Genomic DNA, 14,851 nt, shown 5'->3' on the forward strand with positions numbered 1-14,851 from the left:
TTGACTAGGTAGAATGATCAAGGAGAAGTGTGCCTAAAACTTGTTGAATCCTGCTGAATGTCGTTCAACTGTGGACCGTGGAATGTGCCTTGCAAACGGGATTATGGAACGTCAATGCCATTCAAGCACCATACAGGCCCCTTAATCTCAATCAATTAGCCACTCAAATATGGAAATCGGGTTGAGTTTAAATCGTTATCCGATTTTGGAAAATTGGGTTCGTACGATTGGGTTCAGGTGTAAATGGTTCGCGTATGGTTAAAAACGACCACCCTGCTTCTAGTGACCAAAATGAAGCTTTCAACACACTTTCATTTACCAAAATGGAAACAAAATATACATAAATATAAACAAGTACAATGACCAATTATAAAATCAAATAATCTTAATAGCACAAGAAACAAGCAGCAATATCAGAGAAATGTTAATTGCATATCAGCATATATGCCCTTGGAATATAACACCATTTCATTTGCCAACAAATCTCTTAGCTCATTCATTAACCAGTCTAACATCTCAAACATAACATCAAAACATCCAGTTTAATGAACCCTTATCAAGAAAATTGAAAAATTAGTCATGCAAAGTTCCCAAAATGTCCTCATCTCTGTATAGATGATACCTGCATCAAACAATGCAAAAAAATCACTAACAAGTTGATCTTGTCAATGTACAAGTATGGAAGAAAAACGACAAATGTAAAATATAATGGCGTGTGGAGGCAGGAATGAGAAGAAGGATTTGAATCAAGGATGAATAAGAAGAGCACAACTTAAAGTTGAAACTTTTCGACAAACCTGGATTCAAATAGCTCAAACCCGTACTATGATGCCATCATTTACGTTCATTGCACATGAATTATATCAAATCAAGTGAAATAAACAATAAAATTGATGTGAAGGGCAATTGAATAAAAGGGCACCCTACAGAAAACCTGCAAGTATTTCAGAGCCATTGATCAAGACTCTCCCCTTTTTTAACACCCATGCCCATTTTGAACAATATATTACAGCTTACATTGAACCGTAGATCAAGCAGATTTTAAAACTTTATCAGTGAGAAGTTAATGTTTTTAAAATAGCAGGTACATTCATTTTGTCATTTTTTATGAAATATACACATCTTACAGAATGTGGATTAAAAACTTCAACAAACAAACTACTTTTTAAGTTGCCTGAATAGCAGCTTATATTGTTTAATCAATTGTTTATACAATATACAAAAAAGCAAATGTTTCTATACAAGTTCTATTACACAGAAAGCTAAACTGATATCCAAAAACAGGGGTGTTCAAAAAACTCGCGGCTCGCAGCTCGCTCGAAACTCACTCGAAAAAAAGTTCGAAAAAAGCTCCGCTCGAAATTGGCTCGGTTGTAAACAAGCCAGCTCGGCTCGGCTAGGCTCGGTTTGTAAACGAGCTGAGCTCGAGCTTGCCCTGGCTCGGTTCGTGAGCTGGCTCAGAAGACAAAAACTAAGGGAATATCTCCCCTGTAAAAGATGGTAATGACAATGTACAAAGTGAGCTAACTATTTATACTTGCATATTTAGCCATTTGGTTAAATTAAATTGCAATTATGGCCATTAGTCTATAAAGAGATTCATTTTTAGGGCTTTTGAAGTAGCAAATTTTGCGGTTCTTTGTTAGTTCGAGCTAGATCGAGCCGAGCTGAGCTAGCTCGAATTTTAATCGAGTCGAGCTCGAGCCTCAAATCTCAGCTCGATTTAAAATTCGAGCTCGAGCCGAGCCAGCTCGAATTGAGTTCGAGCCAAGCTCGAGCTGGATCGAGCTTGGCTCGACTCGGCTCATTTGCAGCCCTATCCAAAAACAACTATGAACCAAAGTACAAATCTTTACCAATCTAATTTAGAACACTAACCATATGATCATCTTACAATGTTGTACGGAAAATTGTGCTTAAATTGTCTAAAACTTTCTAAACTAAACGTCTTACCCCTACAGTTTCTAAAGTGGCATCTTTACATCAACTAACCAATACTCTAAGCAAACACACACACAAAAGTGCACTAAACACTTAATAAATCAACAAAATGCTACTATTCTTTATATTTCTAATTAAATCTAACTAATCTACATACCCTAAGTAAAAACAGCTCACATGTACACACAAAACAAACACAACATATACAAATGTAAAACGTACTCTTTTTCGCCAAGTTTGACTTCAGTGCCACCGTACTCCGGCAACAAAACGGTATCTCCTTCCTTAACACCTACCGGAATCTTATTACCGGATAAATCATGAGTTCCGGGACCAACAGCAACAACTTTACCAGAATTCAACTGCAATCGAGACAACAAGCCACTCAATTACTCAATGAAAACCAGATCCACACCAAACAAGACACAGGAATTATTATTACCTTAGAGGATTTCTCAGGGAGAAGAATACCGGCGGTGGTTTTGGAAGGAGGAATTATCTTCTCCACCAATACTCTGTTGAGAGATGGAATTAGACGCTTCGCCATTGATGAAATTGCACACTGAATCTGACTTTTGATTGATGAAATGTGATAGTGATGAGGATTTAAACAGTGGAATCTGGTGGTGGAAGGTTCTAGGTGGTTTTTGAGGGTTTAGGGTTTTTCTAACTTTCGGTGGACCGGCCCACTATTGTTTCTTGTTACAAGCCCTATTATTGTTATATACCCGGTTCCGGTTATCGAATCGAGTTTGGGTATGACCGATAAATTTAAAAACGTCCAAGGTAGGTTAGGTATGCGGTATGCCTGGGTTGGGCCCTGCTTTTAATTATAGGGTATGGACTCGGTAAATATTGCCGAGCTCAAGTTGGGTACAAAACCATGTTGGAAATACTCGGGCTTTTAAAACACGGTTTCAGGGTTTTGTTTTTTCTTCAAGTTGGATATAAGACTGGTGGGTGTGGGCGTGGCCAAGGGGCGTTGTTGGCCCTTTAACGCCGGGTACACCCACCCAAGTTGGTGTTTTGGTAAGCGTTGCCCGCTTGGCGTGGCAATAGTGCTTGGTGTGGGACGCTGGCTTGGGGTGACGTTTCTGGCAATGGTTGGCTGGGTGTTGATGACTGTTTGGCTAGCCGTTAGGCATAAAGAAAATTAAGTGTCACATGGCACCCCAACGCCGGCCTGGCATGCCCCTTCCACACCCAATTTTTTGGGTGTGCACTGGTGGAGCCCACACCTGCCACGTGTCGAGCAATGTCCCTAACCCAAGCCCACTTCACACCCCAAAGTCTAATACTTGGGGTTTTTGTGCACCTCTAGTAATGAATGTCATGCATTCATACTCTCTATAGGTTATAGGGTGTGATCATAACCCTCCATGTTAACACCATGTCACATCACTCTATTCCACTATCTAAAACCACTACTCTATAGCAAAAACTGATTCATCACTCGCCCCACTTGGCCTACCACAAAACGCCGAGATCTTCCTATTCTTCTCTCGATACTTTGAGCCCTTGAGTTCAGTTCTTGGTACGGTTATTTTGCATCAAAGCATGAAATTGTTGGAAACATTCTTCCAAAAGCCATCATACTTTTAATTGTTACCTAAAAATATCAAAGTATAAATAATAAATGATTTATATAATTAGAAAAGTATAAATAATAAAGTATAACATACCTACGGTCGGACACGTAAACGTATTGCTCCACGCCCTTACAAACATCATCTCTTTGATCGATGTCCAAGTTTGACCTCTACCGGTGGTTAAATCTTCTTGTTCCGGCCTCTTTGAACGCTTCTTTTTATTTGTTTTCTTCGAACTTTGAGGTTGGGTTTCGGATACAACGTCATCCAAATCGTCTAACGAAGGGGTATCGGTTGTGTTTGGACTTTCATAGGTTTATGCGGTAGAGTAGGCCGACTTTGACTTTGTTGTTGTTGGAGCATTTGAAGTTGTTGGAATTGGATTTGTTGAAGTTGAAAGAAACTGTTTGGAGGTGGGGTTTGAGGAAGTTGCGTGAACGCGTTAGGAACTTGATTGTAGTTCGCACAAGAAAAATTGCGGTGTCGTCCACAGCAGATCAACGGGTGGCGGATAGTCGGCCGACGTCCACGGGGTTTGCGACAGGTTGTTCGGGTCATTTGGATCCATGGTAGTATCTTCTTTTTGATGGAGATAGAGGTTCAATATTGTAAAGATTTAGAGATAGTGGAGATAGAAGTTAAATTTTGTAAATATTTTGAGATTTGAAGAGAGAATGGTGAATGTTTGGGGTAAAAAAGGGGAGTGATTGTTTATTTAATTAGAAAATAGGTTATTTCTTTTAAAGTATCTGTTGCACAACATTCACATTCCTAGAAAATTGCACAAATTGGACTGTGTTTGCCATGGTTTAAACCACACGAACAACCATGAATCATTAGGGGGTGTAGCTCTTCAATGATGGTTCTATGTGGTGAACCACGACCCAATCCATGCCCCCACACCTTTCAGTCAAAGAGTTTCATGTTTTATTTATATTATCTTCATCTCGACACAATCATTAAGAGTAAGAGTAAAGGATAAACACTTGTAAAACTTGGAGCAAGTAAACTACATTATAGTCAATTTCTAAGTGACGTAAGCCGTTTTGACAGAACTACTTGAAAATGGCTAACACGAGTCTAGGCATGAAAAGATATCACCTATTCGGATATTATAAATATGGAGTTAAGTTATTTTACAAAAGCTCCTAAAAATAAGAAGTGTAAGAAGGCATTATAGAGTGACAACTGTCCAAGAACCTAAAACCTAAACCCACTACATCACCACCCAAAACCTAAACACCCACCACCCACCCCACCACCACCCAAAAACCTAAACATCCCCCCCCCCACACCCAAACTAAATGCTAAAAACTAAATTATAAAGGTAAACCTCACAACTAAATGCTAAAAAAATCTAATTTATTTTTTTAAATTGCTACTTTTCGTCACCAAAAAAAAATTTGGGTGGGTGGGGGGTTTAGGTTTTTGGTTGGTGGTAGGTGTTTAGGTTTTATGGAACAAAATTTTGGAAACTATCAGTTCTGGTATAGGCCAATGGGTTCTTCTCGGTGATTTTAATGCGGTTAGATATCCGGAGGAAAGAAAGAACTCCGTTTTTAACAGTATGTGTGCGAAAAACTTTAATCACTTCATTAGTTCGGTTGGGTTGGTAGAGTTCGGTATGAAAGGTCGCAGATACACTTTCCTCGACCCGAACTCCAATAAGCTTAGCAAAATCGATAGAGTCTTGGTTTGTAAAGACTTTTTTTGCGGATTGGCTGGAGTCGTGCTTGAGAGCTCTTTCGAGATTACACTCGGATCATTGTCCGGTGTTTCTCGGCACTAACAAGAATAATTTCGGGCCTAAACCGTCCAGGTTCTTCAATTATTGGCTTGACAGGGAAGGTTTCGTAGCTTTGGTGGAGAATGCGGCGGGGTCTTATATTAAGAATGGGGTGAGGCCAGACGTGGTTTTGGCGGAAAAATTAAGGCATATTTAAAATTCTATAATTAGTTGGAAAAAAGATTGGATGGATAAAGAAAAGGAGGATAGTGTACGGGACAAAGAAGAGCTTGAGTTCCTGGACAGATTGTGTAAGGATAGGGACCTAAATGACGAGGAGGTTTGGATCAAGGAGGAATGTCTGAAAAACATATGCGATAGGGAGCGTCTGGCGGCATTGGATTTGAAACAAAAATCTCGTTGTAGGTGGGCAGTGGAGGGTGACGAAAATTATGCCTTCTTCCATAGACTTATCAACAATAGAAAGAGCAAAAATGGTATTCCAGGATTATATATTGGGGGTGTATAGGTCTCGAACCAAAAGCGGATTAAAAAGAAATTTGTAGTTTTTTCAGGGACCATTTTGCGGAGAAACACAATGTTAGACCAGGCCTTTCTTGTCAGGGGGTTAATAGGCTTACGGTAGAGGAAGTCAACAATATTTCGGAGCGGTTCTCGGCCAAGGAAATCAAGGAGGCTGTTTTTGATTGTGGGGCTGACAAGGCCCCTGGTCCTGATGGCTTTAATTTTAAATTTTTGAAGCAGTTTTGGTCGCTTTTTGAAGAAGACTTTAAGACTTAATGGCTCACTTTTTCGACACTGGATCTATTCACAATGGGTGTAGTTCCTCGTTCATCACGCTTGTTCCAAAGATCAAAGATCCGATAGGTTTGAAGGATTACCGTCCGATAAACCTTATTGAGATTATAAGTAAAGTTATTTCGAAGATTTTGGCAAACCGCCTGAAAAAGGTAATTGAGAAAGTGGTGTCGGCTTCCCAATCGGCTTTCTTGAGTGATAAGTCCATTCTTGACAGTCCGTTGATTCTGAGCGAGGTGTGGTTGTGGTGCAAAAAGGTGGGTAAAAAGTGTTTATCTTCAAAATCGACTTTGAAAAGGCGTATGATAATGTCAACTGGGGTTTTCTGTTAAAGATGATGGATCAGATGGGTTTTCCCCCCTCTTTGGTGTAAATGGGTGAAAGGGGTGCTCGTCTCGGCTAGATCCTCTGTCTTGGTAAATGGATCTCCTACTTTCGAATTCCAATGCCACAAGGGTTTACGTCAAGGTGACCCGATTTCGCCCTTTCTTTTTCTTATTATTATGGAAGCTTTTTCTTGCATTATTTCTAGAGCGTGTGTCATGGGGAGATTAAAGGGGGTTAAGCTGCCCAACGGGGGCCCAGAAATTTCGCACCTTCTTTATGCGGACGACGCTTTGATAGTGAGGGAATGGTCGGAGGAGAACATCAGAATAATTGCTAGAATTCTTCGTGTTTTTTATGCGTGCTCAGGATTGAAAATTAACTTTCATAAATCTAAGTTTTTCGGTGTGGGAGTGGAAGATGCGGAGGTTTCTAGGATGGCTTCGGTTTTGAGTTGCAACAAATGAGATTCCCCGTTTAACTACTTGGGTATTCCTTTAGGTGCCAATATGAACCATGTTAAAAATTGGGATCCACTCGTGATGATGCTCAAGAATCGCTTGGCTTCGTGGAAAGCTAATTCTCTTTCTATCGGTGGTCGTGTGGTTTTAATTAAATCGGTCTTAGAAAGTTTGCCCATATATTTCTTCTCATTTTTAAAGTGCCGGTTAAAGTTTGCTCCTGATATCTATTCTCACCCTGAAGGACTATGGATTCTAACAATTTATTTGTCCTATTTTGGTTCTCCTCATTTCTCTTTAGAAACTCACTAATATCAGGCTGAACTTCTCCTCCGCTCTGTCCTTCACCAGAGCCTTGGAACAGACTCTGGAGAGGCTGTAATCCGGGAGGATTCCCACTCCTCCAATTCGAGTTCTGGTATGGCTGCCATCCAGAGTTGTAACTCTGACCTCGAACTGAACTTTGGACAAAACTCATATCCTCTGTAGAACCTAGGGGGCAATCTAATGTATCATGTCATCCCCTACACACCTCACACCTAGCACACAGCTTAACCTGAATGTCCTTCATCATTTTCCCTAAGAATTCTACCTGCTAGCATCTACAGTATGGATTCCTCTAGAGGCAACAGGAATGCCCCCAGAGTTTGGCTCGGTGTATGTGCTAATGGCTAAGTCCTCAATCATCTCTAAACACTCCTTGGCAGTTTTGGTTTTCATCATGTTACCTCCAGCAGTGGTATCGGGGAGGCGTTTGGTCGCTTCAGAAACTCCATTATAGAATTTTTCCACAATTCTCCAATCCTCCATGCCGTGGTGAGGACACTTATTGAGAAGTGCCTTGAAGCGGTCCCATATCTCATAGAACGACTCCCCAGGCTGCTCGATGAAAGCATATATCATGTTCCTAAGGCGAGCTATCTTAGATGGGGGAAGTACTTCTGAAGGAACTTAGTATGAAGCTCAGTCCAGGTAGTGATGGATCCCTGTGGGAGGGATTCCAACCAAGCAGCGGCCTGACCGGTCAAAGAGACGACACTTAATGGCGCTTTTAGTAACACCTGTAAGCTGAAAGGTGTCACAGACCCTAGAGAATCCAATGAGGTGAGTGTGTGGGTCCTCGTCACGCAGTCCATGGAACTGCACAGGGTTGCGATATGGTTGTTGACAATGGCTTCTGACGCTAATGGCTATCGGCTCACAAATTGTCAGGTCGACCTCCAGTGAGTAGGCCTGAGTGAGTAGGCCTGCGTTGGCAAAGACACCCCCATGCCAGCTTATTGAATAGGTCGATCTCAAGGGCTTTGATTTGGGGATTATTTGGGCGGACACATGCAATCCATCGATCGGCTGGTCTGGTCCTAATTCTAACCATCAGGTCTGACAAATCTTTAATCTTTATTGTTTTTGGGTCGTGGGTTTTGTTTGGTTCTGGCAAATTCTTTGTTCCCTTGTGAAACTTCACATCTTTTGCCAGAATTGTAATGGGTTTTGGTTTGGTTTAATTATTTGTTCTTTGGTATTGATTTACTTTTCCATGGACTAATCCTAGAACCCTAAATCAGTGTTTTGCCTTCTCTTGCAGCGACGTAACTCCTGATTCACCCGTGTTCGCTTCAATTTTCGTGTTTTAAGTCAGCTCCCAAGTCTCAGCTATGTGTATTTTGGGTCTTCATCCGTATATTGTGTTACTTTGATTTGTATTCTCACTTTTTGGTTCAAGGCTCTACATTTTGATTTACTTTTCTGGGTTCGTTGACATTAAATAGTCAAACATTATCGTTTGTTGATTTGGTATTTTATACATATTTATAGATGAACATCGTATTCATGACCATTACACGTTTGGTTTTTGTTGGGATTTTCTTCCAACCAGGACACAAAGAAGCAACAAATACCCAATATGTTGGTCGATGATTGTATACAGGGATCCATCCAGGTACAAAATTCCCTAGCAGTGAAAATTTTAGATTTGTGGAATTGTATGGGACTTAAAACTTTCATTCTATATATTGTTTCAATGCACTTCACATAGATTATCATTGGTAAGTGAGACTTAATAAGCTACTATAGTATTACGGATTTTTATGCATTATTGTTCTTATATTATTCGGTTTCTAATATTGGTACTATGTTGCAGATTTTTATATTATTTCAAAAAAAAAAACTTTGTTCTTTTTCGAGCCGGGAGTCTACCAAGGAAAAACTTCTATATCCTTTTGGATAAATGGTGTTGAATTGTTGATTTCTTGAAAGGTTTCTTTAATGTAGTTCTCTAATTTTTCTTAGTGTTATTTATTTGTTATATAATCACGTGTGCGATTACATGCTTGCTGTAGAATTAGCATATGAATATAGTGTTGCATTGCGAAACTTTTTAGCCATTTTTATGCCTGACAAGCAAAGCTTAAGTGAGATAGTGGAGTATAAACTATGAACTTAAGTGACAAAAGTGCATCACCAGCTACAACTCCGAGCCTCACAACACCCAACTGTAGCTTGCAGCTGTGGCTCGATTCCTTAGCGGCGGGCAACCCAGCTGCAACCGTGATCCGCATTCTCTAGATGTGATTAAGTTCATCCTGTTGCGACTCGCTTCGGTAACTAAGTCAGTTTTAACTATTTAAGTCATTGGTAGTTTATTTCGGTGTTAGGGGTTGGCCGTGTCTTGAGCGGTGATAAAGTTTATATTGATGCTTCATCAAACAATTTTATGATAAAAATGATTATTTAAGAAGAATGTCTTTTGCAATTACACACACACACCTAAAAGAGCTGATGTTATCGACCAATACTTTTCTTACTTAAGTATGTTGTATGTTAACATATAAATCCTACTAACTTTAACAATCTTCTCTTCTAGCTCAGATTCTAGCAGTGCATCAAAGAGGACGCCGAGAATGATCGAAGGGGAAAATGTCTTTTGTACAGTTGCACATTAGGATACCAACGCAACTGGAAGTCGTACGAATAAAAACCACATCACCTAACAAAATATCTTTTGCACAGGTTATGCAACTTACATAACTTGCAATCATAACATTAGATATTTTTTTCGGTAAAACTTATGTAATTAAGTAACTTCGACGAGGATGTAACTAGCAAACGGCTTAGCAGAAATACAAATGTAATCCCCACCGCATTACGGCGGGTAACACTTCTAGTTAATAATATTAGAATTATGTTATCGTAACGCCTGAGCATATATTACCTCGTTACCATCAAGGCATCAAATTTAAAGATTACAAATTAAGCCACTAAAAACTCAAATAAATATACTATATTTATTTAACACTATTTTTCAAATAGACATTCATCTGCCCGCGTAGGTTCGAATCCTGCCGTCCACGTTTTTATTCTTTTCGGTGTATATCTTTTGAATCTATGATAATAATGAAGAAGAACTTAGGACATCAAGTGGACGTGCCGGAGTGGTTATCGGGCATGACTAGAAATCATGTGGGCTCTGCCCGCGCAGGTTCGAATCCTGCCGTCCACGATGCCATTTCTTTTTACAACTAAGTTTGTCACTATATAATTTTTGTGTATTATTTTGAAGTACCTACTGATAATCTTTCAATGTGATCGGACAAAATATTTAGATTAAGAATGTTATATTAAAGTTTCATAAATCAGTAAACATATATATATATTTAAGGAAGTAGAAAAAATTGAAACAAAATTGACTCTATAGGTTGAAGTCTGGAGATGGTACGTACAGGTTTGTTTTTGATATCTGATTCTCAAGTTTTCTGTTTGTCCTTATGGAATTTGTTACCTAGAGATACAAGTTGAGGTTTTAAATGTTTTGTTTCAGTTGTGCCTTCAATGGCTAGCTTCCGTATTCCACGCTGGTTTGTTGCACTGGTCACTGCGTTGATGGCGGCGGTGGTTCTACATGTAGGAACCACCATTGAAACAGAACCTTTGCTGCAGTCACCGGTGGTGGATGACGACGGTATAAGATGGGAATATTATTAGAATCGATCGCTGACCAAGTCATTGAGCGGTTTGCTAAGATGCCTGATGGTGTAACTGTAAGCCAAAAAAATCACCATCTTTATTTGTCATTACGCATTATCCAGATAGTTAGCAGAAAAATAGCATAAACGACCTGCTTCCTTTTCTTCTCCATGTCTAAAGTTGTGTGGTAATTGAGAGTCTGAATGACTTTATTATACAGTATCTAACGATTTGGTTATTTTATCATAATTTTAAAGATAATAATAATTATTATATAAATATATATTTAATTTATTAAATAAATTTTTTATAAATAATAGGCTCGCAAGCTGATTCAAGCTCGATAAGTGAAGCTTTGGGGCCGCCGCTTGTTTACTATACAAGCTTCATTTTAGAGTTGGTCTCGAGCTTGTTTAAGCTCGGCTCGTTTCAAGCTTTTGTCGAATCGATCTCGGGTAGCTCGGCTCGGTTACAACCCTAGTTGCGTTGCTCCATCTTCTTGCATTGCTTTAATGTCTTTTTGTAATTCACTTATCTAAACGGGTTAAAAGGAATGGCAAGTTAAAACAGGTTGGACCAAAGGATTAGCATGCTAAAACATGTTGGCAAATGTAATATAGCGTGGGTGAGTAGGTGACCTTTTGTCATTAGGTTTACCCAAGTGGCCATATTTTTATTGGTCGTTAAAAAAAGTTATGTTGTTTTAGGTGGCTTGGAGCTTTTTTTGGTTATCCATGCGCATTTATGTCATGTTATGCCATAATTTTTCCGCTACAACGTCATAAAGGAAATCAACTGTGACAACCATGGATATGGGCCACTATCCATACGACTTTTAAACTCGAATTCATTGTTATCATACAAGTTAAACTCACTAGACTTAATTTTTATACAAATTAGGTTATTAAAAGTCATGCAAAGAGTCCAATTTTTCATGAGAAACCAGTACATACATTGGTAAATTTTAGAAATTTTCATTATTCGTTATTCGATATGACAAACACGAACACTAGTGACCTAGATTTATGTTATGACATTTAGTTTTAATACTAAAGTTAAAATATCAGTATACTACTATATATTATCTTTAATATAATGCTTATAAACTATGTTGGTTACATAAATCTATTTAGACATACATGAATCTAAACTAGAGCATGCCTACAAATCTAACTTTATTAATTTTTAGACCAAGGAATTATCTACAACCTATATCTCTCTAAGAACACCGTAGTGGTGAACAAAAATAATGCCCTCATCATGGGGCATTATCCGGCACATGGCATCCTAGTTAGCGTTGGGCATTATAGCAAAAGTGGCGTAGTGGGACATTATTCCAATAACGCCCATATTATTTTTAATGCAAAAAAAAAAAAAAAAAATCAAATGGATGTCAGGTTGAAAAGTGAAGTGTCGGAATTGAGGCATGTGGGTATCTCAAAAGTCTTTGGTGGACAAAAGTGGTTGTCAGAGGCATCTCAAAAGTGATTGGTGGGTCAAAATATATACAAAGCAATTTGAGCGTTTTAAGACCACCCGTAGTGGGGCGTTATTTTTGAAAAAAATTGAAAAAAAACGCCCTCAACACCATTACACTAGGCGTTTTGGGGGGTTATTTTTGAAAAAAATTGCTTTGGCGTTTTAAAAAACACGCCTAAAGGTGGTAAAGTTGTGTGGTTCAGTTTAGGACTTGGCCAATAAGAAAATAGTTAGGTTTTTTTTTTTTTTTTTTGTTTAAAAAACTCCTAAAAGGGATTATGGGGCATTATTCCCGCTATGCCACTTTTGCTATAATGCCCCAACGCTGACTAGGATGCCACGTGTCGGATAATGCCCCATGGTGGGGGCATTATACCAACTTACCACTACACATGGTCTAAATAAAACGCCAGCAACAAAATTTTTCAAAAATAACGTCGGAAAACACCGGCCGTAAATAGGGGTGGGGGCGTTTCCGAGCGTTTTTTTGCAATTTTTTTAAAAAATCACGCCCCAGTACGGGTGGTCTAAACTCGATCCGCACAACCAATCTGACTTTTGTTAAGTACTTCAACAAATAAATCATGCAAACAACATCATTACCTTTGGCCTCCCACTCTTCCATCAGAACCACCCATGCATCATCCCATACCCACATGTCATACTTGGTTAAAAAAACAATAATAATAAATATCTTTTCGAGTAAATTGCGGTTTTGGTCCTTCTGAGTGGTTATTACTTTATTTTACAAAATTTAAATATCTTGCAATTTTCATACCAAAGTTTTTATTTTATTGCGGTTTTGGTCTACCACACTAATTTTATCCAACTTATAGTTAAGGGTCATTTACATATATCCCCTTTATTAATAGGTCTTATTACATATTTACCCAACTCTTGAAACCAATTATATATTACATATTTATCCATTTAATTAAATTTACTATTATTAAATTACTATTTAAACTTAATAAAATTAGGTGCTGTTTGTTTTTTCAGATGTAAAAAGTCTGCAGTCTGTGGACCACATCTGCAGACATCTGTAGCTAAAGAGGTGGACCAAAATCGTTGCAGTCTGCAAGAAGAAGACTGTTTGTTTTTTAACTTCTGCAAGCTGCTAAAATAACATAATAGGCATGAATATTAATAAAAAATTCAGTAAACTACCAGCAAATTTATGAAATTTAACACCAAAATTCAGCAACAAACCACAAAATTTCTGAAATTTAACACCAAAAAACTCAAAAGAAATAGTTTGTTAAGAGTATTAAATCCAATTTGGTACCAAATCAATCATCCACCGAACGTTTTATACACATTATTCCAACAAAGTAAATCTATACTATATAATAAAAGAAACCTGATTTGGGACACATGTCATTCAATGAGGGCATCAATAATTTATAGATAAATTTTAAATTTTAAATTAAAAAAATTTAAATATTATCTATAATTTATGGATTTAATTTTGATTTGAAATTATTAAACAAAAACCCATAACTTATAACTTTTAAAGTTTCTACCACAAAGATGTGACTTGAACCAAACCACATGAATGTGTGGTTCAACGTTTTTATGTCGTCTATCGTTTCCCCGTTTTACAGGTTCATTACAACGCGCGAAGTCCTAAATCGACTTAATGTATTTTTAGATAAGTTAGATATGTTTGTTTTAAAACAAGGTAAACTCTTAACATACATATTTTTTCCTATTGTAACTAAGATGCAGATGTATGTGAAAGGTATCTTCAGATTCGGAATGTCATAACTTTTTTTTAAATTTAGATTTACTTAGTTGTCGTATGGTGTCTCATGTCTTTATTTTTATTTTTTCACTTATATATATATATATATATATATATATGTGTGTTTTATTGGTTCAATTGTACATGTAAAGTATTACACTATACATAGTATTTTCTAAACTATAGTTAATTGGTTTTATTGATTCAATTTTTGTCTATTCATTTACATTACTTTTATCTGTCTAGAAATCCCTTTTCAGACCTTTCAAATGGTATGGGACATATTACATTATTAATAGTTTTTATTTGTTTCCTTACTAATTGTGATAAAAGTAATTATTTCGTACAATTCATATTGGTTTATAGCTTTAAATACAAGCATACCTTATATTAATGTTAATGATAGCGAAAGTGAGTAAACTATATTTGGATGGTAGAAAATATAATATTATGCCAACATTAACCCGTCAGAATAATCTATTATCAAATAAAATCAGACACGTTACCTTTGAACAAGAAAATGTCACAATAAATATTAGTAGTGGTACAAAATGTTAAGTCCCTATGACAAATTCTAAAACAAATAACAGATCATATTATTATGAATGGCTATACAAACTTCAATATTTATTTCGTATTTGGTCTGCATATTACTCTATATTATATATACTTAGATCATATTATAAACATATTTTTTTATTTCACATTATAATTATGATTCACCCCGTGTATTACACGGGGCAATAACCTAGTAAATTATTAAAAAGCTTAATTATATACATATGAAGAAAAGGTTTATTCATTT

General features: G+C 37.4%; 1 protein-coding gene and 2 non-coding genes across 3 annotated transcripts; 2 read left to right on the forward strand and 1 right to left on the reverse strand.

Annotated features, from left to right (window-relative positions):
• Positions 1 to 367: 367 nt before the first annotated feature.
• LOC110894486 (10 kDa chaperonin, mitochondrial) lies at positions 368 to 2,630 on the reverse strand. Its single transcript, XM_022141712.2, has 3 exons — positions 2,384 to 2,630; positions 2,164 to 2,303; positions 368 to 622 (listed from the first exon to the last, which is right to left on the reverse strand). Exons 1-3 carry the CDS (start codon positions 2,486 to 2,488, stop codon positions 574 to 576), a joined length of 294 nt encoding a protein of 97 aa, XP_021997404.1. The 5' UTR covers positions 2,489 to 2,630; the 3' UTR covers positions 368 to 573.
• A 5,038-nt stretch (positions 2,631 to 7,668) lies between these two features.
• On the forward strand, positions 7,669 to 7,775 carry LOC118485204. Its single transcript, XR_004875509.1, has one exon. It is a non-coding gene; the product is annotated as a small nucleolar RNA R71 (small nucleolar RNA).
• Positions 7,776 to 10,277: 2,502 nt separating this feature from the next.
• On the forward strand, positions 10,278 to 10,359 carry TRNAS-AGA. Its single transcript has one exon. It is a non-coding gene; the product is annotated as a tRNA-Ser (tRNA).
• The last annotated feature ends 4,492 nt before the right edge of the window (positions 10,360 to 14,851 follow it).

The sequence above is a fragment of the Helianthus annuus genome, chromosome 12 (assembly GCF_002127325.2).
Source record: "Helianthus annuus cultivar XRQ/B chromosome 12, HanXRQr2.0-SUNRISE, whole genome shotgun sequence".
NCBI lineage: Eukaryota > Viridiplantae > Streptophyta > Magnoliopsida > Asterales > Asteraceae > Helianthus > Helianthus annuus.